The sequence below is a fragment of the Astatotilapia calliptera genome, chromosome 9 (genome assembly GCF_900246225.1).
Source record: "Astatotilapia calliptera chromosome 9, fAstCal1.2, whole genome shotgun sequence".
Lineage (NCBI taxonomy): Eukaryota > Metazoa > Chordata > Actinopteri > Cichliformes > Cichlidae > Astatotilapia > Astatotilapia calliptera.
Genome location: NC_039310.1, coordinates 11,258,740 through 11,280,974, shown reverse-complemented (window position 1 = coordinate 11,280,974; position 22,235 = coordinate 11,258,740). Strand labels below are relative to the sequence as shown.

General features: G+C 41.1%; 3 protein-coding genes and 1 long non-coding RNA gene across 6 annotated transcripts in view; 3 read left to right on the top strand and 1 right to left on the bottom strand.

The window, feature by feature from the left end:
* Window positions 1-22,235, bottom strand: part of pck2 (phosphoenolpyruvate carboxykinase 2 (mitochondrial)) — a 235,473-nt gene that overhangs the window by 63,554 nt on the left and 149,684 nt on the right. The window lies entirely within an intron of this gene.
* On the top strand, window positions 1,388-6,624 carry LOC113028800 (sialoadhesin-like). 3 transcript variants are annotated; one of them, XM_026179252.1, is made up of 6 exons: window positions 1,388-1,493; window positions 3,463-3,538; window positions 3,768-4,145; window positions 4,460-5,107; window positions 5,942-6,032; window positions 6,188-6,624. In XM_026179252.1, exons 2-6 carry the CDS (start codon window positions 3,466-3,468, stop codon window positions 6,255-6,257), a joined length of 1,260 nt encoding a protein of 419 aa, XP_026035037.1. In that variant the 5' UTR covers window positions 1,388-1,493; window positions 3,463-3,465; the 3' UTR covers window positions 6,258-6,624. The 3 variants fall into 3 exon arrangements, with proteins under 3 accessions (XP_026035037.1, XP_026035038.1, XP_026035036.1); XM_026179253.1 differs by lacking the exon at window positions 1,388-1,493 and having other exon boundaries at window positions 3,387-3,538; window positions 4,460-4,765; window positions 4,847-5,107; XM_026179251.1 differs by lacking the exon at window positions 1,388-1,493 and having other exon boundaries at window positions 3,387-3,538.
* LOC113028807 (uncharacterized) lies at window positions 9,562-9,979 on the top strand. Its single transcript, XR_003273282.1, has 2 exons — window positions 9,562-9,723; window positions 9,802-9,979. It is a non-coding gene; the product is annotated as an uncharacterized LOC113028807 (long non-coding RNA).
* On the top strand, window positions 16,994-21,971 carry LOC113028799 (sialic acid-binding Ig-like lectin 7). The gene is made up of 7 exons (XM_026179250.1): window positions 16,994-17,040; window positions 17,270-17,653; window positions 19,346-19,651; window positions 19,721-19,981; window positions 20,139-20,226; window positions 20,387-20,426; window positions 21,335-21,971. The coding sequence occupies exons 1-7, from the start codon at window positions 17,001-17,003 to the stop codon at window positions 21,593-21,595; spliced, it is 1,380 nt and encodes a 459-aa protein (XP_026035035.1). The 5' UTR covers window positions 16,994-17,000; the 3' UTR covers window positions 21,596-21,971.

Below are 22,235 nucleotides of genomic sequence, written 5' to 3'. Positions count from 1 at the left end.
AGAGCTCTGAGTTTGATACGTGTGTTCATATATGTTCATAAAAGGCTGACTAAATCACTAGAGATCATATTTAGATGACATCATGTGTGGAAGAAAGGAAATTGCAAAGGTTTGTCACAGAAATTTGTGTGCCTGTACTCACACAGGTGGCAGAAACTTTGACTGATAACAAACTTCCCCAATGTGTTTATATGTTTCTGCTTTTATTTAATCAGTCATTTATTGGTTGATAAATAGATTTACATGTCAGCCAAAAGCTGCCATATAAATGGGTTTCTCTGCTGTGTCTGGAGTGGTTCTTTCAGTGCCAACAATAAATCATATATTGTGAGAAGCTGCACCACAATAACGACAGTTTGTTGTGCAGTGACATCAGGTGAGCTTAATAGTTTCAATTGATTATTTTACATCTGCTGTCAGGAGATGTTAAAACACATCACAGATTTGCATGTTCATGTGTTAGTAAACTGAAGTATGATGCATGCGTCCACATCTATATTTGTATCCCGGAGGTGGAAATCAGAGGGGTGATCATGCTACAACTGGACAAAAACTGAACACAAAAGCTAACAAACAAAAAAAAAAAAAACCTGGGGCACTATGACCCTGTCACAGTTCGCTTGAGGACTCACACGCAGGACTCAGAAGCTTAGAGGCACAATGTAGAGATTTATTACAGTTCCACCAGTAGTCCAGGGGTGGTGCTATATACAAAGTGGTGATAGGGGAAAAGGCTCCGGGGGAATCCAGGTAGGGAAAAAGACACTTGCTCCTCTTCAGGCAATCTCCACTCGCAATCAGTCTCTCTCCAAACACTCGCAAAAACAGGAATCCAATCAGGGAACACAAGGTCGATCCAGGGGATCTATGTACAGAACAAACACACGTTAGAAGGATTGCGCAGAGAAACGAAAGTGAACTTGCTCTGAGCTAGGCTGCACTGATGCGAGTCACACGCAACGATCCAGCGAAGAGTAGAAGCCACTCCCTGGCTTAAATTCTGCCTGCACTGATGAGGCCCAGGTGTTTCCCCTTCAGAGGGGCGTGGGCCGAGGGCGTGAACCCACAGTGAGTTCTGCCCTGGCAAGAAAGAGATAGAGAAGGAGAGAGGGAGAGAGAGAGAGAGAGAGACAAAACCACTAATCAGATCCTCCAGGCCGTGACAGACCGAGGAGGAGAGCAAGACATGTAAAGACGAGTGAAGGCTACAAAGAACTCTGAGGTGAAGAAACTGAGGTGAAGAAAATACGAGAACTGTAGTGAAGTAGCATTACATTAATAAGCATTACATTTTACAGTTTAGTGAAATTACACAAACAACATCCTGCCACTTTTTAAGTTCAGTTTTTGTCTTAACTTCACCTGTAATAACTGTTTTCAGGTGATTTCTTGTGGTTATATCAAGAAGCAGAAGTTGAAGGAGGAACTCCTTTTCCACAAAAACAGAAATAGTTCTGCAAAATGTACTCTCCACATACTTCAGCTTTTTAAATGTGAGTCTTTATGTTCCTGCCAACATGTTTTGTATCTTCTTATGGGATTTGTTATTCATATGGGAGCTCGAAATCTTGAAATAAATGTGTGACATGTTGTTAAAAGTGATCAGAGTGTTCAGTAAGACAAGAAAAGCACTGTGTAAATCCAGCCAGCAAACTGAGAAGAAACATATAAAAAAGGGGGTTTGGGGGCTCAAATGATTAAATTTGAACCTGAGCTATTATTTCAGTGAGTGTGGGAAACACACATGAAAAATTTCCCACCACTGCTTTGAATACACAGACAACAGAAGTTTGAAATAAGCAGTGCTAGTCTTGGGTAATACAAGTCGTGATACTGTGTGATAACACGTTTGTCTTCAAAAACAGTTGTTAAAAAAATACATTTATGTTACAGAATGATTGTGAGCCAACAGCATGTCTCAGGAGTAGGGATGGGTACCGGTGTTCGATGCCATGACATAAACGGTAGTAACCAGACCGAAAAGCAGCGCACATTTCGGTGCTTTATTTCGGTGCTTTTTTTTCCTGAGCTGTGATACACTTCTAGCCAATCATTTTACGTTTCCGAGGATAGTAGGCGGGCCCAGGTACGTACGTTCTTTTAGAGCAGAGCTACAGATTAAAAATGCCCAAGGCGAAGCTGTCAAAAGTCTGGCTGTACTTCACAGCAAAATATGCAAACTCAGCAGCCTGCAACAAGTGCTTTAAGCTGATACTGTGATACTGTCAAAGGAGGTAACACCTCAAATCCGATGAAACACCCGGCGACGCATAGCGTTTTTTTTTAAAGCCCAGAAATGCGCCGTATTTGATAGCTTGCTGCGAGACCTCACACCAAGCACCTCTACTGCGGGTGGGTTGCCTGTTTTGCAACATCCCCCAAAAACACAAAGAGGAGAGTCCTGGCCCCTAGCCCTGCCAGTGTAGCAGAAATGATGACGGATGATGATGGCAGCAGCAGCCGTTCTTCTCTGCGTGAGTAGCTTCATGTTGTTCGAGTGTAATTTACGCTGAGTAGGCTAACCACGTTATTACATTAATGCATGTAAGGTGAACTAGCAAACATCATCATAGCTACATGCGGCTGTCCTCTTGTTTGATGGCAGATACTCCCTTCACCCTGGCCAAAAAGGCTAAAATGACCAAAGAAAAAGTGGGAAACAGTTAAACATGAGAGGTTTTGGACAAAGTTTGTGTTTTTTCCATTGTTTAAGCACTGCTTCCAGCCAAGAGTGATACCATATATGCCCCATAGCTGCAGAAAAGGCTAACATTGTTATCTTTTTACAAAAAACAGCTGAACATGAGAGGTTTTTGGACCAATTTTGTGTTCTCCATTCTTTAAGCACTGGTTTGAGCACCGGCACCGTTTCAAAAGTACCGATTTGGCACCGGTATCGGATAAAACCTAAACGATACCCATCCCTACTCAGGAGTGAGATGTAAGATTTTAAAAGTCTTTATTTAAGGGAAAAATGCAAGGTCAAAAAGTCAAAGCAGCCAATAGTCACAAATAATGAAGATCAGGAATAAAGTGATAGGAAAAAGTCAGTTAAGAAGACAACTGATGGAAATGAGGAACAGGTTATCGTGTGAGGGAAGAGTCAGCACAGGTGAATGTAGAAGCAGGCAGGTAGGAGTGGCAGTTACTGAAGTGACAGGAGTGTGCATGATGGGAACATAAAAAGACTGACTGAATAAAGAAAGACAGAATACTAAAAGCATCACAGGCCTGTTTGCTTTGACATGACAACATCTAAACAGAGAAGTGTTTCACTCGCTGTGTTTCTGCTGAAACCACTTTTACTTTGTCGTCTCTTGTCTGTAGCAGTCTGATCATTTGGTAAGACATTCGTTTTTAAATTTTACTAACTGTGTTTATTACAAAAAACCCAAACACCTTATAAAAGATAATTTCTAGTTTGATATTTTATTTGTGTAATTATGTATTTTATTTATACAGGTGATGAGTTTTGTGACAGTTCAGTCTGTGAACATCATGACAGACATCATGTTACTGAGTCTCCTCTTTATTCCAAGTGAGCCGTCTCATTTCAGGCATTTACAGTCTGACAGATCAGTGCAGATAGAGAAACTTTACAAAGTCACACAGTTTATATTTGTAAGTTAAGTGAAACATTTTGTACCGAAGGTGTAGAAAGAACAGGAGAAAAAAGCAAACCCATGACACTTAAAGTCAGATTTGTAAATATGAATTTTCTCTTCATTTAGATTTGCACATTTTAATTTTGCTCTCTGGATTCCCAGACTCTTTGGCTGCTTGTCCTGATTCTACAAACCTGTTCATCATTGCACCAACAGAGATGGAAGCTCTGAGTGGATCTTGTTTACAAATCCCATGTAACTTTAATGATGCTGGACCAGTAAAGTTTGACAGCACACAACCTGTCTTTGCAGTGTGGATTAAAAGTCATTTTAAACTTTATCCAGAAAACGTGATCTTCAACAGCAGTGGGACAGTTAACATCTATCCAATGAATATTACAGGAAACCTGAAGGAGAAAAGCTGCACCACTCTGTTTTCCAACTTAACCACAACTTATTCAAACACATATTACTTCAGAATTATGAACTGGCCATTCAGATCAACAGCTTTTTGTGAACCTGTTCAAATAACAATTAAAGGTGACTCAATCAAAAAGACTTTTGATATTAGTATTAACCAATGAAAAGTCTAATTGTATTATTAACAGGTCAGATGTCACATAAATATACCTATTCAAATATTTTCTCTCTCTATTTTCTATTGTTAAACACTACCATTATGTTAATGTTTGGAGAAACAGTTTTGTTCTTCTTTGGCTCTTTGAGAGTTAAAAAAGTATATGCTGAGTCCTTTCAGTTTCATGATTTTTGAATGGAAAATTATTATTATTATTATTTTATTCTGTCTTTCCTGTATTATCAGTGTACAAACTATGTTTCATGTTAAACCACAGATTCTCCTTGGAGGCCCGATATTGCAATCCCAGGTGATCTGAAGGAGAAGGAGTCTGTCACTATAACCTGCTCAGCTCTCACTCCCTGTCCACACTCCCCTCCTCAACTCACCTGGAATCTCCAACAAGACTCTCCTAACGAAATAGAGGAAAACACAGATGGAAGCTTTACAACTAAAATCCAGCAAACAATCACTCTGTCAGACACACATGATGGAAAGAAGATCAGCTGCTCTGCCAGATATCCTGTGAACCAAGGAAATGACATCAAGACAGCAGAGACAGAAGAGACTCTCAGTGTTTCATGTAAGACAATCAAAGGTTTTTTTTTAAAATCCTGCCAACTAATCATAATTTATGAGATATCATTTTCTTTCTTTTTCTCAGATGCTCCTAAAAACACCTCCGCATCCATCAGTCCATCAGGTTTGGTGTCAGCAGGCAGCTGGGTGAACCTGACCTGCTCCAGCAGAGCCAAACCTCCAGTCAGCAGCTTCACCTGGTTCAAGAAGAGCAGAGATGGAGCTGTGAAAGTATCTGAAGGAGAGATTTACAGCTTCAATGTAACAGATGGAGGAGTTTATTACTGTGTGGCCACTAATGATCTGGGTAATCAGACATCATCAGAGATTCGTGTGTCTGTTACAGGTAAAGGCCGAAGCTACTGATGTGTTGTATTCACATATTTTCCTTTTTCTTGTCCACGAAAACAAACATTAATGGTAAATGGCCTGTATTTGTATGGCGCTTTACTAGTCCCTAAGGACCCCAAAGCGCTTTACACATCCAGTCATCCACCCATTCAAACACTGGTGATGGCAAGCTACATTGCAGCCACAGCCACCCTGGGGCGCACTGACAGAGGCGAGGCTGCCGAACACTGGCGCCACCAGGCCCTCTGACCACCACCATATATAACTTCAAGTGGTAATCAAATGCATTTTGCATCAATATTTCAACGTTAAACTGTAAATTGATGTCAGAAAGTAATTGTCTTACATAAAGTGCTAAAAAAAGAGACAAGAAAAATACAGACATTTTCTAAACATATTTTAATTTTTTTATTATTTATTATATTTATTATATTACATTTATATTCATAAGGACGGTAAAAAGCCTATAAAAAAACATTAACTTTATCCTAAATTAGCTGAAAAAACACAGCACAGCCACTTTCATCATGAAAAGAAGAAATGCACAAATAAAAAAAAATGGTCACAAAATAACAGAAGGTGATAATATTAAGTTTTCTAGTAACACTACTCTACAATAAGCTGAAGAATTAAGACTCAAGACTAATATGTCTCAAACTGACGACTGGGGTTAGCTCCAAGTTAGATTTATCTGAGTGAAAAGAAAACAGGACAAAGCCACATAGAAAGCATCATAGTCGCGTCCCCTCAGGGGGCTGTGTTTAATGTGAAATGTTCAATTTTCTTTTATTTCATCTTTTTGTTGCTCTAAAATCTCGTTGCCTTGCAGATGAACAGTCAGGAAAACTGTTCGGTGTCTGCATTGTAGTGAAGACTGTGGGAATCATACTGCTTGTGAGCACACTGGTCTTATTTGAGTGGTGAGCCAGCTGCTTCTATGATAGTCATTTATAACTATTTACAGGCTACAGGGTTAATTTTACTTCTATTTAAGTCGATTAAGTCGATTTTTATTATTCATAATTACAGAAATGAACCAAAAACTAGTTTCATTTCAATTTGTTTTTTTCTTCAGCTGGTTTAGATCAAGACAGTTCAACAAACCAGAGACAGAAACCATCTACATGAATCAAGCTGCATCATAGTCCAAACTAGTGCAACAGGAGGACAAAAATCTTGGACATCAGTCATATGAACATCTGCATGCTGACTGAAACATCTGTATAGGATTCAAAGTAATGTTAATATTTGTGAAACCTACTGTTTAAGTTAACTAACATCATAGCGTGGTGTTGCTGCACAACAACGACACTGTACTTATTGTGGTGTTACTGTGTATATGATATGATATCATGAATGATAAAGTGTCTGTTTGTGGCTGATTTACTTCACTGGTGAAGAACTGATAAAACAAACAAAGTTTCTATCAGCTTTTACAACAACATTTCTTAATCATGTGGTCAGTGATTCTGTGTACTGATTTTATGTGTGCGTTCATTTTTTAAGATATTATTTGTTCCATGAATACATGAATGTGCCCATTCAGTGGTTTGTTGTGTCACATTGGTGGTTCTAGATAAATGTACGTTATAACTGATACAGTTTCTGTTGAATCAACTGTCATAAATGATTGTGTTCCTATAAAATATAAAACCTTTATTTACACAAATGAGGAACAGGTTAAATCTTTTGATTGATTTAAGTGATGAGCTTTGTGACAGACAATCTGCGAACTTCCTAATAAATATATTACTCATTCTCCTCTTTATTCCAAGTTGGCATTTCAGTCATTTACAGTATGAAAGTTCAGTGCAGATAGAGATTCTTTAGAAAGACACATTTACTGTTCTGTCCTCACTAGATGTGGGCGTGATTTAGCTTGTTTGACAGACAGTGAACAGAATGAGAAGAAGAGAATGCTTTGAACTGAGATTCTTCTTTACTTCGATCTGCATCTCCAGTTTACAGGCCATGTTACTGAGGCTTCTTATACATGGTATCCTTTATCCATTTTCATTACTCTCCTTTCTCTTTTCTTTTTGTAAAACTAAATAAACACAAAACAGATAATTACCTTCTCATTCACTGAACATACATAATGTACTAACTGAAACTTAGTTTTCATGACAACCAGCAAAAACATAAATCTTAAGGTTGCCTAAATTAAACATAAACATCACCTTCAGTTAACTAGCATTATTGATCATAGCAAGTTAACAAGCACATGCTAATATACAGTCGCTAGCACACAAGTAGCTTTACAAATGAGTAATGACCACACAGCTGAAATAGTAACTCAGTATACTCACATTACACATGCATCACAAATCAGATAGTTAAGGTTATAGTATGTAATGGAAACTTACAGGCATGCGTGGGCAAAGGTTTCACCTCCACTGAGCACTTGGAGCAAACTAGCTGGGCATAACAACTTCCCAAGTGCCAACTGTGGCCACAAGAGGGTGCCAAATCATACAAACAAAAGCATATTACCACATTAAAGTTATACCAACACATTTACACTGAATCTGTTGACTGGAGAAAGGAAAAGAAAATAACACTTATTTGTTGAAACAGATTTATTGAAACATTCATCGCAGATTCTCTTAATGTAAATTTGAACAATGCGAAATACAGGGCTACTAAACACTTTTTTGTAATTTAAAGCTATTGCTTATTATTTTCACATGGGTCGTTGGGGGGGGGGGGGGGGGGGGGGCATTTTTGCGCGCTTTAGAGACAGAAAAATTTACATCACAGGTCTCCAAAAACCCAGTTTCAAAACTGTTTTACATATCAATGCTAAGTAGCCACTCTTATATTGAGGCCAGAACTCTGACCAATAAAATAAAAAGGACATTTTGTCAAGTTATTTGTGTTGGATGCTAGCTACCTGCTAAGTTTAGATAATGTATTTGTTATGACCTGGGTGGCCGGTGTGTTTGAGGAGCGGACCCAAAAGCAGAAAAGAAGACGGAGAGTAATGAAGTTTAATAAAAAGCGAGCCTTTTATTCTGGCTGTTTAAAAAATGTAGAAACAAAAAGGCAATGGCGACAAATAAACTATAACCTGAACTAGTGAAGCTGAAGCTAGACATGGCATGTGTAGCCACAAAAGCTGGTAGGTCTAAATTTCCCACCAGAAAGTTCTTTCGTATGCAAGGAGGAGGGGAGCAAGTGAATAAGAGCGCAGGGCACAGAGACTAAACAGGTCTTAAACAGGCCATTTATTCCAGAGAAGGAAGAAAAAATGGACTTAACAAACACAATTTTAAAAGATGCATATACAATAAAAACGTTCTCTGCATGCTAAAACGCCTGCCGACAGCAATAAATACGCACTATTCAAGAAATAATACAATACAATGTTTCACATAAACTAACAATCCCCCCCAACCCCCTGATACCACTGTCCAGCCACGCTCGGGTGAATGTTCCTTTTATTTAAAACCAGGGAAGGAATTCCTCTTCTTAAATAGAGACCACGCAAGCCAGAAATCCATGGAGGAACCTTGTATCTCGGCCCTGTCTCTGCCTGAAGGGCGCGTTGCAGCCCAGCCCAGCTGCACTCCACAATTTGAGCTTGATTACTGTAAACGGAGCCTCCCTCGTAGTACCGCCTTGAAACAGACAGACACTGGCCAGCTACGTAGTCGGCATGGCCGCTGCGACCCTCCCCTGACAAAGCTGCACTGGGTGCACAAAAGTGGGGAAAGCAATTCTCACATACCTATGCAAGCATAGGTGCACCTCTGCCCTGCTGTCGATTACACGCGTCATCTCCCACTGTCACCCCTCTTGCAGGAATGGACTGGGTTGCTGTGTTACGGTGGCCGGTCCATCTGCAAATGACCCGTCGCACCCCAAGATCAGGCAACAGGTCCGCCCACAGTTCAACAGGCGCCTGCTATTGTCCGCCCAGTCCACAGTGGATTAACATCACTGAAACACTGAAACACTGAAACATGGAATATAAATATCAGGGTAAAACCATGCAAACAAAATCAGTACTGTACGCACCAATACACACTAAGATCAAAACAATACAAACCATAAAACAAACATAAATTTCCACTGTGAGACACCTGAACCTGAGAAAAACCGAGACTTGAGACAACATGAATTCCAGGAATATGAGGCAAGACAGGCAGACGATATTCTAAAAGCCTTGAAATAAATATGGTCTAGTACACCCCATGCCCCCCTTTAGATTCACCCTGCCTGCTCCAGGTATGACTGTGATTTGGGACGGATGCTGTCAGCCGTCAGCAAGCTACCAATTTAAACATTGTAGCATTGTAGAGGGGGGGTACTGTCACGGACCCGGTTCCGGGGACTCGGGGTTCGTGAACAGTGTGGACCTTTATTTTTATTAGTGTATTGGATGTATGTTTGCTGCACTGTGCTCTTGTGTTCCATGCTGGTGTGTGTGTGTGTGTGTGAGGCTGGAGGATGAAGGACAGCCACCTGCAGGCCTGATGGGTGTGGCCCTGCCAGCTGCTGGTCACGCCTAGCTTACCACACACCTGCTTCTGATCAGGATCGTCGGGGGAGCTACTTAACAGAGCGATGGAGCTTCCTCCGGCGCAGGATCGTTGAGTTAGACTCCATGTCAGTGTTTGTAGTGCTGGTCAGTGTATGCCTGCTGGAGTTGGTGCCATAACGGCTGTGTCTGTGATTTTTCCTCAGGAGAGTGGAACACAGGACTGCAAGACACACGGGGTGTGTGAAGGCACAGGGGCAGAGAGCACGGGATACCAGCACTTGGGAGAAGACACGTCACGGGAGTCGAGGGAGCACTTTTGGAGATTCAATGTGTGGTGTACATTTACCTCACTGTAAATAAACCCACTGTTCATTTCATTAAGTCCAGCGTTTGGGTCCTTTCTCCAACATCCCCCACGGTCTGCCCCCCAGACCGTGACAGAACGATCCTGCCATTATGGGCCCAGCGGACTCAAGGACCGTCTCACAGGAGGAATTGCTCGCCCAGCTCTGGAAATACTGTCGGAGCATTATCCAGGCGGCAGATCCACATCAGAGACACTTACAGGTCGTATTTTTTGATTCCTTCTTATCATCAATCACCTCATCTGTGAGCTTTTTGGACATTAAGAGACTAATTTCGATTATAACCACGCTGAGGGAAAGTTCCTGTTTTGAGCTGTTTGGTTTGGGCTGTCCGGGCGAGGAGGATATGGCAACCTCCCTGGGAGCCCTTGCTGCCTATTTCTTTTTTCATAGGCTGATAGCCTCCCCGCCGTCGCTTGCAGCTCGCTTGTTGGACCCTCCATTGCGGGGGAAACGTTTCACACGCCAGACCAAGGACCGGCAGCTCAAAATCACACAGCTGCTCTCCTGTCCGGCCGGCTGGTGGAACCTCAGCCTGATACGCTGGCCCCGGCATCGTTACAGAAGCGACGCTTGCGCCGCCGGCGTGCCTCACCGCAGTCAGACTCTAAAACTTTCCAACAGCCGGCTGTGGTGAGTCATATGGACAATTCTTCGTCACTCACCTCTACCGTTTACTCTGGGGCTATGTTTATACGGCCAGCTGCCCAGCCGGTAGCCAAAGCGCAGCCAGCGGCCCAGCTGGTCGCCGTACCACAGCCAATCGCCCAGCTAGTAATTCGGCCGTCACCTGCTGAATCATTCCCCGCGACATCTACCTCACCGCCTACCGTTTCATCCCGTTCACCATCTACACCACCCGCTGCTTCACCATCTGCAGCTGTAACACCGTCGTCATCTCATCCGCATGCAGTCACCCCTCAGCCATCTTCTCCACCAGCGGCAGCCTCCATTCCACTACCCACTCCAGCAGCCCTGACCTCACACGCGTCCAACGCCTGATGGACTGGGTAACTCACACCACCAACGCAAGGGCAAGAGTGGTGGGGTTAAATGCCATCGAGGCAATCCTGGAGGGAAGTCCCTACCTCGGCCAGCTTAAGGAGGTTTCCGCCTTCCTTCGCACCCTGCATGAAGCCCGGGGGGTAGTGCAAGCTCGGGAAACCCCAGACTTTGTCCAGCGGCAGCGGCTCGGCGAGCGGGAGCTCAGCATGCCCGAGCAGGAGCTCAGCGAGCGGGAGGAGCCCGCGTCGCCAGCTGTGGAACTCAGCGAGCCGGAGCAGCTCAGCGAGCCGGAGGAGCTCAGCGTGCCGGAGGAGCACTGTGAGCCGGAGGTGCTCAGCGAGCTAATGCTGGAGGAGCTCAGCGAGCTAATGCCGGAGGAGCTCGGCGAGCCGGAGGAGCACTGTGAGCCGGAGGAGCTCAGCGGGCTAATGCTGGAGGAGCTCAGCGAGCTATTGCCGGAGGAGCTCGGCGAGCCGGAGGAGCACTGTGAGCCGGAGCAGCCCAGCGAGCCACCCACTGAGAAGCCCGCACCGCTGCTGGCGGACCTCAACGAGCCGGAGGGACCGGCGTTGCCAGCAGAGGAGCTCAGCGAGCTTGGTGAGCCCGCGCTGCCACCGGAGGAGCTCGGAGGTCCGGAGGGATCCGCTGAGCCAGAGCTGGAGGTCTGCGTGCCGGAGGGGCCGCCACGTCCTGCAGCCCGGCCGGTACATTGGGAATCGTGGGTGGTGCTGAGGCGGGAGCTGCAACGCCACCGCCACCGGACCCGTGGCCGCCCACCGGAGCAGCAACACCGCCGCCACCGGACCTGTGGCCGCCCGCCGGAGCTGCAACGCCGTTGCCACCGGATCCGTGGCAGGCCGCCTGAAGCGTTCTGCTTCCATCACGGGGTTAGAGGTAGGCCACCTGAACTTTTTTGCCGCCACTGCCTAACCCGCAGCGGGTCCCGCTTGTTTTGCCGTCCTGCAGATCGGCCGCCAACCTAACCCTAAATGATATGATACGACCCTGACCTCCGGCACCAGCTAAGCAGCTCCCTTGCGCCCCCCAACCTCTCCTGCTTGGCTGCTTTCCTCCAGGGAGCAGGAACGGGTGCAGGCACCTGCTGAGCACCAGTCGCTCCCACCTGCAAGGTGGGTACTGGTGCAGAGGTAGACTTTTCCCTGGCTGGCCTCACACACTGGACCGGCACAGGTGCAGATCTAGAGAGCTGGCATGGTGAAATGATCTCTTGCCACTCCTAGTGCCACTCTAGTTTTGCATTTGAAAGTGTTGTTTATTAAGATAAGATAGCATTAACACTTTGAAAGCGGAATGAAGGTGAGTGTTATTAACACTCTGTGTGCCGCGTCTCCAAATCACATGACCGACATGCAATTAAGCTGACGTAGCAACAAGCTGCAACCACGCTGAGTCTCTATTTCAGCTTGTGTTGAAAGTTCAGACTTCAAAGTAAACTACAGTTAATAATAAGATTAACAGTTCATCTTCATATTTTAATGTAACATCTGTAGCTTTACTGCAGAGTTTTCAGTTTGAAGACCTCTGGATGGAGCAGCTACAAAGTTTGCTTTTCTTCACATTTGTTGATCAAATGGTTTGATGAAGGACTCTCGCTAGCTTTGTCCAAGTAAAAGGTTTAACAGTACTTTCATAAACAGCGCTGTGTTTTCTTTCGTACACTTAAAAAATGTTTTCTTTCAATTAACACGAGCTCGCTGTGTTGGCCGACAGACTTCAGGTCCACATTAAATGATTACAACATCATCACTGCTGCTGTTTTGTTATCAGTCCTTTTGTTTAAAAAGTGGGGTCTGCATGAGCTTAATATTGCCATACTTTTAATTGACACGTGTGCTTCTTGAAACGTTTCTGTTGCAGGTCTGTGCCAGTGAAACTTTACATTTACTTGGTGACAACTGAGCTACAGAGCTACAGATTAAACAGGCCAGGCAACAGTAACCTGACTTCCATTACGTATCGGGAAGAATTCCATGGACTCATTGTCAGACTCTACACTGGTGCAGCGGGTCATCGGTTTCTCCTGGTGCACGAGAATGCCATGTGGCAAAGATATGTAGGCAATTACTTGCCCCCACGCTCACCTGATCTAAATCCAAGGGAAGACCTCTGCAACATTATGTATCAGTCCATCTGACATAACCAGACTATGTAGGAGCTCAGTAATGACCTGGTCCAGATCTGGGATCCAGGACACCATCCACTGTCTCATTAAGACCATACCCCAAATTGCCAGGCATGAGAACAAGCATACGGATGATATACAAACTACTGAGTACCATTTTGAGTGGCTGCAATGAAGTTTGAGCAAAAATATCCTGCTGCATCATTTTTTCTATTTTGATTTGTGGGGCTTCTTTGAATTAATCCCTGTGTAGGCTGGAAATGTTAACTTCCATCAAACAATGTGGCTTCCTTTGTCTCTAACACAGTACTTGCCCGATATTAGAGGTGAGTGGATCGATCCAAATATCAATATTATCGATACCAACACTAGTATTGGTATTGGATTGATACTAGCACCACTGGATCGATACTTTGCTTCTATCCTTCAAGGTCAGTATGTAGCCTGCTGAACTGTGTTAATTATTTCTTTGCAAAAATAAACCTCAAGCATGCACTATGAAAAATGCGGAACCTTTTTGTGTGCTATAGAGACAGAAAAAAACCCAGTTTCAAAACACATTAAAACCTGAAAGGTGTGTTTTGTTGTGTTAGCTAATTATTGTAGAAAATAACAATTGTGATATAGTGGTGATTAAACTGTGTTCAGAATTTGCAAATTGAGAATTCATCTCCTAAGCAATGGCACACTACTCTCCCTCAATTAGCTGCCTAAATACTGGCCCTGTATTTACTTGGTATTGGATCAAAATTTACCAAAATTTGGAGTGTGGCACAGTACTGCTGTGAATGAGGGAAAGTGTGAATGTTAATTTTTTTTTTAAATGTCCAGGCAAGTATATACATTTTAAATAACAAGATATAATGATACCAATTAACAGAAAGCTTCAGGTTCTTTATATCTATATTATAATTCTTCATAATTAAACAATAAGAACAAGTAGTCTGATGTCCTCTAATAATTATGGAGCTATAATTTAAAATACAGTAATAACACATTAATTGTATGTACAAAATATCAGAATCAGATCACTATCGTTGATACCACCTTGAATTTTGCTTTGTATTGCACATAACTAACCCATATCAGTTTGATATTTCCCCCCATTAACCTCTGATATGTTTTCAATCTTCCTTTAATGTTTTTGAGCGGTGTATAAAATGCTGTGAAAAAGTGTTTCCCTCCTTCCTCATATCCAATTTTTTGTATGTTTGTCGCACTTAAATGTTTCAGATCACTAAACAAATGTAAATATTAGACAGAGATAACACAAGTAAACACAAAATGCAGTTTCTAAATGAAGGTTTTTATTATTAAGGGGAAAAAAGAATTTCAAACCTATACCTGTGTGAAAATCTTCCTAAATATATTAGCTGGTTGGGCCACCCTTAGCAGCGACAACTGCAATCAAGCATTTGTGATAACTAGCAATGTCTTTTTAGCAGTTGTCTTTTATGAAGCTTTGGAGGAATTTTTGCCCACTCATCTTTGCAGAATTGTTCCAATTCAGTCACATTGGAGGGTTTTTGAGCATGAACTGTCTGTTTAAGGTCATGCCACACCATCTCAGCGTCATTGAGTTTAGTCTTAGACAAGGCCTTAAAAAGCTCTTTATTTCGTTTCTTTTAAGACATTCAGAGGCAGACTTGATGGTTTACTTTTGATAATTGCCCTGCTGCAAAACCTGTGTGCTTCAGCTTGAGGTCATGAACAGATGACCAGACTTTGTACTACAGAAGAGCAGAGATGGAGCTGTGAATCTGAAGTATCTGAAGATTTAACAGGGGTCTAACCCTATATAGGAAATTGTGAGAGAAACTTTTTCCTGCACTTCTGTAATTTTTAGGTTTTTAGTTTTATTTATGAAGTAAATGTCTTTATTAATACAAAGCATCACACACCCCTGGCATTTTATATTGCCTCCACATATTTCCAGTTGTCTCTATTTGGGAGTGATCCTTTCTCTAAAGAAAACAAACCCTGCTCCTGCTGCAGGTATTACTATGTTAATGTTAGTTAGAAAAACTGCTTTAAACCCTGTTTGGACATTAGACTTTAATGTTGTTTAGACTTTAATAAAGATGTAACTGGTTAGTATATGATGTATCTGATGACTGATATGGTATGAAATTTACACTTCAGTGGTTTTCTTCTCGTCAGAGAGCTCTGAGTTTGATTCGTGTGTTCATATATGGGCATAAAAGGCTGACTAAATCACTAGAGATCATATTTAGATGACATCATGTGTGGAAGAAAGGAAATTGCAAAGGTTTGTCACAGAAATTTGTGTGCCTGTACTCACACAGGTGGCAGAAACTTTGACTGATAACAAACTTCCCCAATGTGTTTAAATGTTTCTGCTTTTATTTAATCAGTCATTTATTGGTTGATAAATAGATTTACATGTCAGCCAAAAGCTGCCATATAAATGGGTTTCTCCATTAATCTGGAGTGGTTTTTTCTATGACCCAAGAGGAGAGAAGGATATGTAAACACGAGTGAAGGCTACGAAGAACTCTACACTGAGGTGAAGAAAATACGAGAACTGTAGTGAAGTAGCATAACATTAACAAGAAATATGAAACCTATAAATGTGTCTCTTTTACAGTTTAGTGAAATTACACAAACAACATCCTGCCCCTTTTTAAGTTCAGTTTTTGTCTTAACTTCACCTGTAATAACTGTTTTCAGGTGATTTCTTGTGGTTATAACAAGAAGCAGAAGTTGAAGGAGGAACTCTTTTTTTTTTCACAAAAACAGAAATAGTTCTGCAAAATGTAATCTCCACATACTTCAGCTTTTTAAATTTGAGTCTTTATGTTCCTGCCAACATGTTTTGTATCTTCTTATGGGATTTGTTATTCATATGGGAGCTTGAAATCTTTAAATAAATGTCCAGCTACCATTGGGTGAAACTCTGTAGGCTATGGATGTATACAAAAAGTGTGACATGTTGTTAAAAGTGATCAGAATGTTCAGTAAGACAAGAAAAGCACTGTGTAAATCCAGCCAGCAAACTGAGAAGAAACATATCAAAAAGGGGGTTTGGGGGCTCAAATGATTAAATTGGAACCTGAGCTATTATTTCAATGAGTGTTGGAAACACACATGAAAAATTTCCCACCACTGCTTTGAATGTGCAGACTATAGTAGTTTGAAATAAGCAGTGCTTGTCTGGGGTAACACAGGCCGTGATACTGTGTGATAACACGTTTGGCTCCAAAAACAATTATTATAAAAATAAATTTATGTTACAGAATGATTGTGAGCCAACAGCATGTCTCAGGAGTGAGATATAATATTTTAAAAGTCTTTATTTAAGGGAAAAATGCAAGGTCAAAAAGTCAAAGCAGCCAATAGTCACAAATAATGAAGATCAGATTGTAGGACAGAAAAAAGTGATCGGATAAAACAAAGTAAGAAGACAACTGAAATGAGCGACTCTGAGTACAAGGGACATAATGAAGGAATGAGGAACAGGTTAGTGTGTGAGTGAAGGGTCAGCACAGGTGAATGTGGAGGCAGGCAGGTGGGAGTGGCAGTGTCTGAAGTGTCAGCAGAGTGCATGATGGGAACATAAAAAGCAGATTGACTGAATAAAGAAAAACAGAAAACTAACAGTTTGCTTTGACATTACAACATCTAAACAGAGAAGTGTTTCACTCGCTCTGTTTCTGCTGAAATGACACATTGACTTTTACTTTGTCGTCTCTCGTCTGTAGCAGTCTGATCATTAGGTAAGACATTTGTTTTAAAATTTGAGCAATTGTGCATGTTACAAAAAACCCAAACACCTTATGAAAGATAATTTCTAGTTTGATATTTTATTTGTGTAATTATGTATTTTCTTTATACAGGTGATTTGTTTTGTGTCCAGTCTGTGAACATCATGACAGGCATCATGTTACTGAGTCTCCTCTTTATTCCAAGTGAGCCGTCTCATTACAGTCATTTACAGTCTGACAGATCAGTGCAGATAGAGAAACTTTACAAAGTCACCCACTTTATATTTGTAAGTTAAGTGAAACATTTTGTACCGAAGGTGTGGACAGAACAGGAGAAAAAAGCAAACCCACGACACTTAAAGTCAGTTTTGTAAATATGAATTTTCTCTTCATTTAGATTTGCACATTTTAATTTTGCTCTCTGGATTCCCAGACTCTTTGGCTGCTTGTCCTGATTCTACAAACCTGTTCATCACTGCACCAACAGAGATGGAAGCTCTGAGTGGATCTTGTTTACAAATCCCATGTAACTTTAGTGATGCTGGACCAGTAAAGTTTGACAGCACAAGTCCTGTGTTTGGAGTGTGGATTAAAAATAATTCTGATATTTTTGCACATCCAGAAAATGTGATTTTCAACAACAGTGGGACAGTTAACATCTATCCAATGAATATTACAGGAAACCTGAAGGAGAAAAGCTGCACCACTCTGTTTTCCAATTTAACCACAAATTATACAAACACATACTACTTCAGAATTATGAACTGGCCGTTCCGAGCAACAGCTTCTTGTGATCCTCTTAAAATAACAATTAAAGGTAAGAGAGTTTCATTTCATTCTTATTAAGAATATAAAGTCCAATCATTAGCAGTTTAAACATTATGGTCAAATAAAGAGGCTGATATCACTCTGTTTATTTGCCCACAACTGTAAAGTGAACTGGAATGCAGAATATTATAATAATATTATAATAATATTATATTTTGTATTCTTTATTGTGAACAGTAAAATTGGGATTCATTCAAAAATACCTTTAAAAAGTATTTAACAGTGCTCTGCAGTAAATATAGGTTTTAAAAATCTGTACTGCACACTGTCAACAGATATATTTACCACATATTACTCAAACCTCCTTGAGGTCAATACCAGTTGTTCAGAAGACCTTAATCAGCTTGTGCAAAGCCCTTAAAAATGAACACAACTTCAGCAAAACTGCAAGAAAACTGAAAATTAAAAATCAAAGAGAAGAAATCATTCAAATGAATAAGTAGTGACTTCTTCACAAGCTACTGCTGCATCAACACAAACTAACTTCCTGACACAAATCTATCTTTACATCTCTTTCCCAACATTCCCTGCACTTAGAGGGGACGCAAAAGGAGAAATCCTTTCTGTTAGTGATTAAAAACTTAAACAGTTTTTGCATATTTGTCACTTCTGCATGTTTGAAATGAAATAAAGTTCACGATTAAACAAATATAACCTAAGTAAATTTAAACATTCACTTTTTAATGGTCATTTTATGTATTTGGGGACATCCAGGGTTTAGGCAGACCTATCTGACCCTGTATGAAAAATGGCACTTTCTTTAAAAACACATCACAACCACATTTTCCAAAATTTTCCAAGCAAGACCAAAGCATTACATTTTTAGGGGGATGTAAGCCTGAGTTTGTTTGTTCTTTTTTTTTTCTTGCTGGTGCGTTTTGGACCTTTGTCCTGCTGCATAACCCAAGTGAGCTTCAGGGCACAAACAATTGGCTGGAGATTTTTCTTCAGAATTTTCTGGTAGAGATCAGAGTTCATGGTTCCATCAATTAGGGAAAATCATCCTGAAGCAGCCTCAGACTGTCACACAACCACCACAATGTTTGATTGTTGGTATAATGTTCTCTTGATGAAATGCTTTGTTAGTTTTATGCCCATTGTAACAGGAAATTTCAAGTTTCATCTTGTTACTTGAAAGAGTATTTTTGGCAGATGTAAGTTGTGCCTTTGTGTTCTGTTAGCTCTATTTATTTTCTCCTTAAACTTTCCCATGGAGACCATTTATTGCCCAGTTGCGTATTCTTATTTTTGAATCATGAACTCTGACCCTAACTGAGAAAAGGGAGGCCTGCAGTTCTTTGGATGATGTTCTAGGGTCTTTTGTGAACTCCTGGATGAATCATAAATACACTCTTGAGTAATTTTGGAAGGTTGGCAAGAAACTTCACCACTGTTCCAGAGTTTCTCCATTTTGTGGATAATGGTTCTCACTGTGGTTCATGCGGCATCACAAAGCCTTAGAAATGCTTTTGTAATCCTTTCAGCCTATAATATGTCAATGACTTTGTTTCTCAGCTGGGTCTTTAAATCATGGAATAATGTGCTGCTGTTTGAGGAGTAGTCTGGGAGTAGTCAGTAATTGTCACATCTTGTATTGTTTTTATTCAATGTTGTCACGTTTTTCTATCCTTTTCTTGACTGTATTATCAGTGTACAAACTGTGTTTAATGTGAAACCACAGATTCTCCTTGGAGGCCCAATATTACAATCCGAGGTGATCTGAAGGAGAAGGAGTCTGTCACTATAACCTGCTCAGCTCTTACTCCCTGTCCACACTCCCCTCCTCAACTCACCTGGAATCTCCAACAAGACTCTCACAACGAAATAGAGGAAAATACAGATGGAAGCTTTACAACTAAAATCCAGCAGAACATCACTCTGTCAGACACACATGATGGAAAGAAGATCAACTGCTCTGCCAGATATCCTGTGAACCAAGGAAACGACACCAAGACAGCAGAGACAGAAGAGACTCTCAGTGTTTCATGTAAGACAATCAGAGTTTGTTGTTGAACTGAATCCCATCGGACAACATGATTTATGTTTTTCTCTCCAGATGCTCCTAAAAACACCTCAGCATCCATCAGTCCATCAGGTTTGGTGTCAGCAGGCAGCTGGGTGAAGCTGACCTGCTCCAGCAGAGCCAAACCTCCAGTCAGCAACTTCACCTGGTTCAAGAAGAGCAGAGATGGAGCTGTGAAAGTATTTGAAGGAGAGATTTACAGCTTCAATGTAACAGATGGAGGAGTTTATTACTGTGTGGCCACTAATGATCTGGGTAATCAGACATCAGCAGAGATTAACGTGACTGTTGGAGGTAAAGGCTAAAGTCATAAATGTGTTAGATATTCTCCAAAATTTTCCTTTTTTTCTTTTTCTTTCATCTAACTTCAGGTTGTGAACAAGAACAGCCTGGATCAATGAGTCAACATTAAATCATGCTTTATTTGTTTTTTACTTGCTGTTTTCTGTAGGTCATGTTTCATCCCAGTGTCCACGTATAGGAGGAATCATTGGAATCATTGTACTCTTAATCGTACTCTGTTTGATTGTCTTTGCTTGGTAAGTATCGTCTATCTAAGCAAAACACATGAGTCAGTTAGTTAATTTTATTTTTACCTTATAATAAAGACTGTTTTTTCCATCACACTTGACTTTGCTCAAATATATATTTAAATTAAAACAGAATATAGTTAATACAACTGTCTCTGACGTCTTCCAGGTGGTTGAAGTCAAAGCATCAAACTCAACAACAGACTCAGGTAAGAAAACTGAAATACAACACTACCTGTAGTGTTACCTGACTCTTCAGATAAGTATTTATTGTAATACTTCTATCAGAGCAGTCTAACTATTTAACACTTTTGTTGTCTTCACATTCTATACATAGCTGTTGCTCTCAGGGTCAGAATTGTCCCATTATCACCAAAGATCTAAAATAAAGCCATTTAATTTTAAATGCCAACACCATTTTGCATGAAAAAAACCTGTATGGGAATACCAGAGTTTTCCTTTTTCCCAGTGCAGAATGACTGCATTCATCCAGTTGCAACCACTCATTATTATCTTAAGAAAGCTGCCATATTATGTGTTTCTCTACAGCAACACATAACAAACATTTATGTCTGAATGGAACCAGCTGCCTGTTGGGTGTTACTTCAGTGCTAGGGTTGTAGAGTTATGGCAGCCACTTCACTCAATTGTCCCAGACCTCTCTTACGGCGGGGCATTAGTATATCTGGAATGTGTTTACAATGCTTCACTTGTCACACGCCTTATTCCTAAATGGATTGATCCATATCTGCCATCTCCAGAATGGCATGTTGTTTTCTGATAGCTAGTGAGATTACCAGATGAAATGTTTGGACAATTTTCTCAAAAGGGGAAACTGCATATATTTTGGGTCGTAGAGCCATCTCTGTGACATTTAGTGGTGCCATGCTCCCCTAGTTGTCATATGATGGTGTGGATTATGTTATCTTGCCTTTTTTTGTTATACCCTTTGAATTTGAAAAACCAACATCTAAGGGGTTTTCTGTTGTTAAACACATTTTAATGCCGTTTTTGAAACAAGGAAAAAAGGAAGGTTAATGTAAAATGTCTAAAAACATGAATAAGAATAGACCCAACTCACAGAATCATAGAACCTTCTGTTGTTTTATTTCAACAGATTCAAATAACTGAACGTCAGGTTGATGAAGAGCCAGCAAGTAAAACAGAAGGAGAGGAAGAAAACATCCATTATGGAGAGATCAATTTCTCTACGCTGGGATACGAAGTGCCCTCTGACTCAGTGCGGGACAGAGGTGAGCAGCAGGATACGGTGTACGCACAGGTGAAAGTCAACAAGCCAGAAAACAGCTCAACACAGAGTGCTCTTGGCCAAGAGGAACTTTTTCCTGAAGAAAAATTGAGAACTATAGTGGAATAACAAGAAGAAACTCGTCCAAATGACTGCAAGGAAACTCTGTTACTCTGATTTCTGGGTAACATCCGTCCCTACTTTACCTTCCACCATTTAATCCTCCCCTCCACCTTCCATCTTCTTGAGTTCCAAAGTCCTCCTACAGACTACCCAATGATGCTGCCTACCTACATTCTCCTCCGACACCACCTCACTGTCTCCTGTCTCTTTTCAGATTGCAACTTCTGTCCACATGTGTACAACTTCCTCCACTTTTATTCATCATCTTATATTCCTCCTCCTTCCTGAAGTAGATGTCAACCACAGCTATTTCAGTCCTGTTCATAAAATCCACTATTTGTCCTTCTCTTCTTAAGACCATACTTACCCTAAATCTCTTCATAGCCCTTTTTAACTTCACCTAATAGGTCATGGGAATTTCTTTTTCTACTGACATCCAACCTGTGGGGAATACACACTGACAACAGCAAGACATCACAATTACCATGAATTCCAGGATTAAATGATTCTAATCCCTTTTCTTCAGCATTTTAAAAAAGTCAGCATGCTGCATTAATAAAATAAATACTGCAGATTCACACCACCAGGTGGTGATGACCTGACATCTCTGCTACACTTTTTATCCAAGTGTTTGGATAAAACACAT

Coding starts and splice junctions, on each gene's coding strand:
- LOC113028800 (XM_026179252.1), top strand. CDS start 3,466: ATGAGTTTTGTGACAGTTCAGTCTGTGAACATCATGACAGACATCATG. Junction 4,146..4,459: donor TGTTCAAATAACAATTAAAG/GTGACTCAATCA, acceptor GTTAAACCACAG/ATTCTCCTTGGAGGCCCGAT. Junction 6,033..6,187: donor ACACTGGTCTTATTTGAGTG/GTGAGCCAGCTG, acceptor TTTTTTCTTCAG/CTGGTTTAGATCAAGACAGT.
- LOC113028799 (XM_026179250.1), top strand. CDS start 17,001: ATGACAGGCATCATGTTACTGAGTCTCCTCTTTATTCCAA. Junction 17,654..19,345: donor TCTTAAAATAACAATTAAAG/GTAAGAGAGTTT, acceptor GTGAAACCACAG/ATTCTCCTTGGAGGCCCAAT. Junction 20,427..21,334: donor AAACTCAACAACAGACTCAG/GTAAGAAAACTG, acceptor TTATTTCAACAG/ATTCAAATAACTGAACGTCA.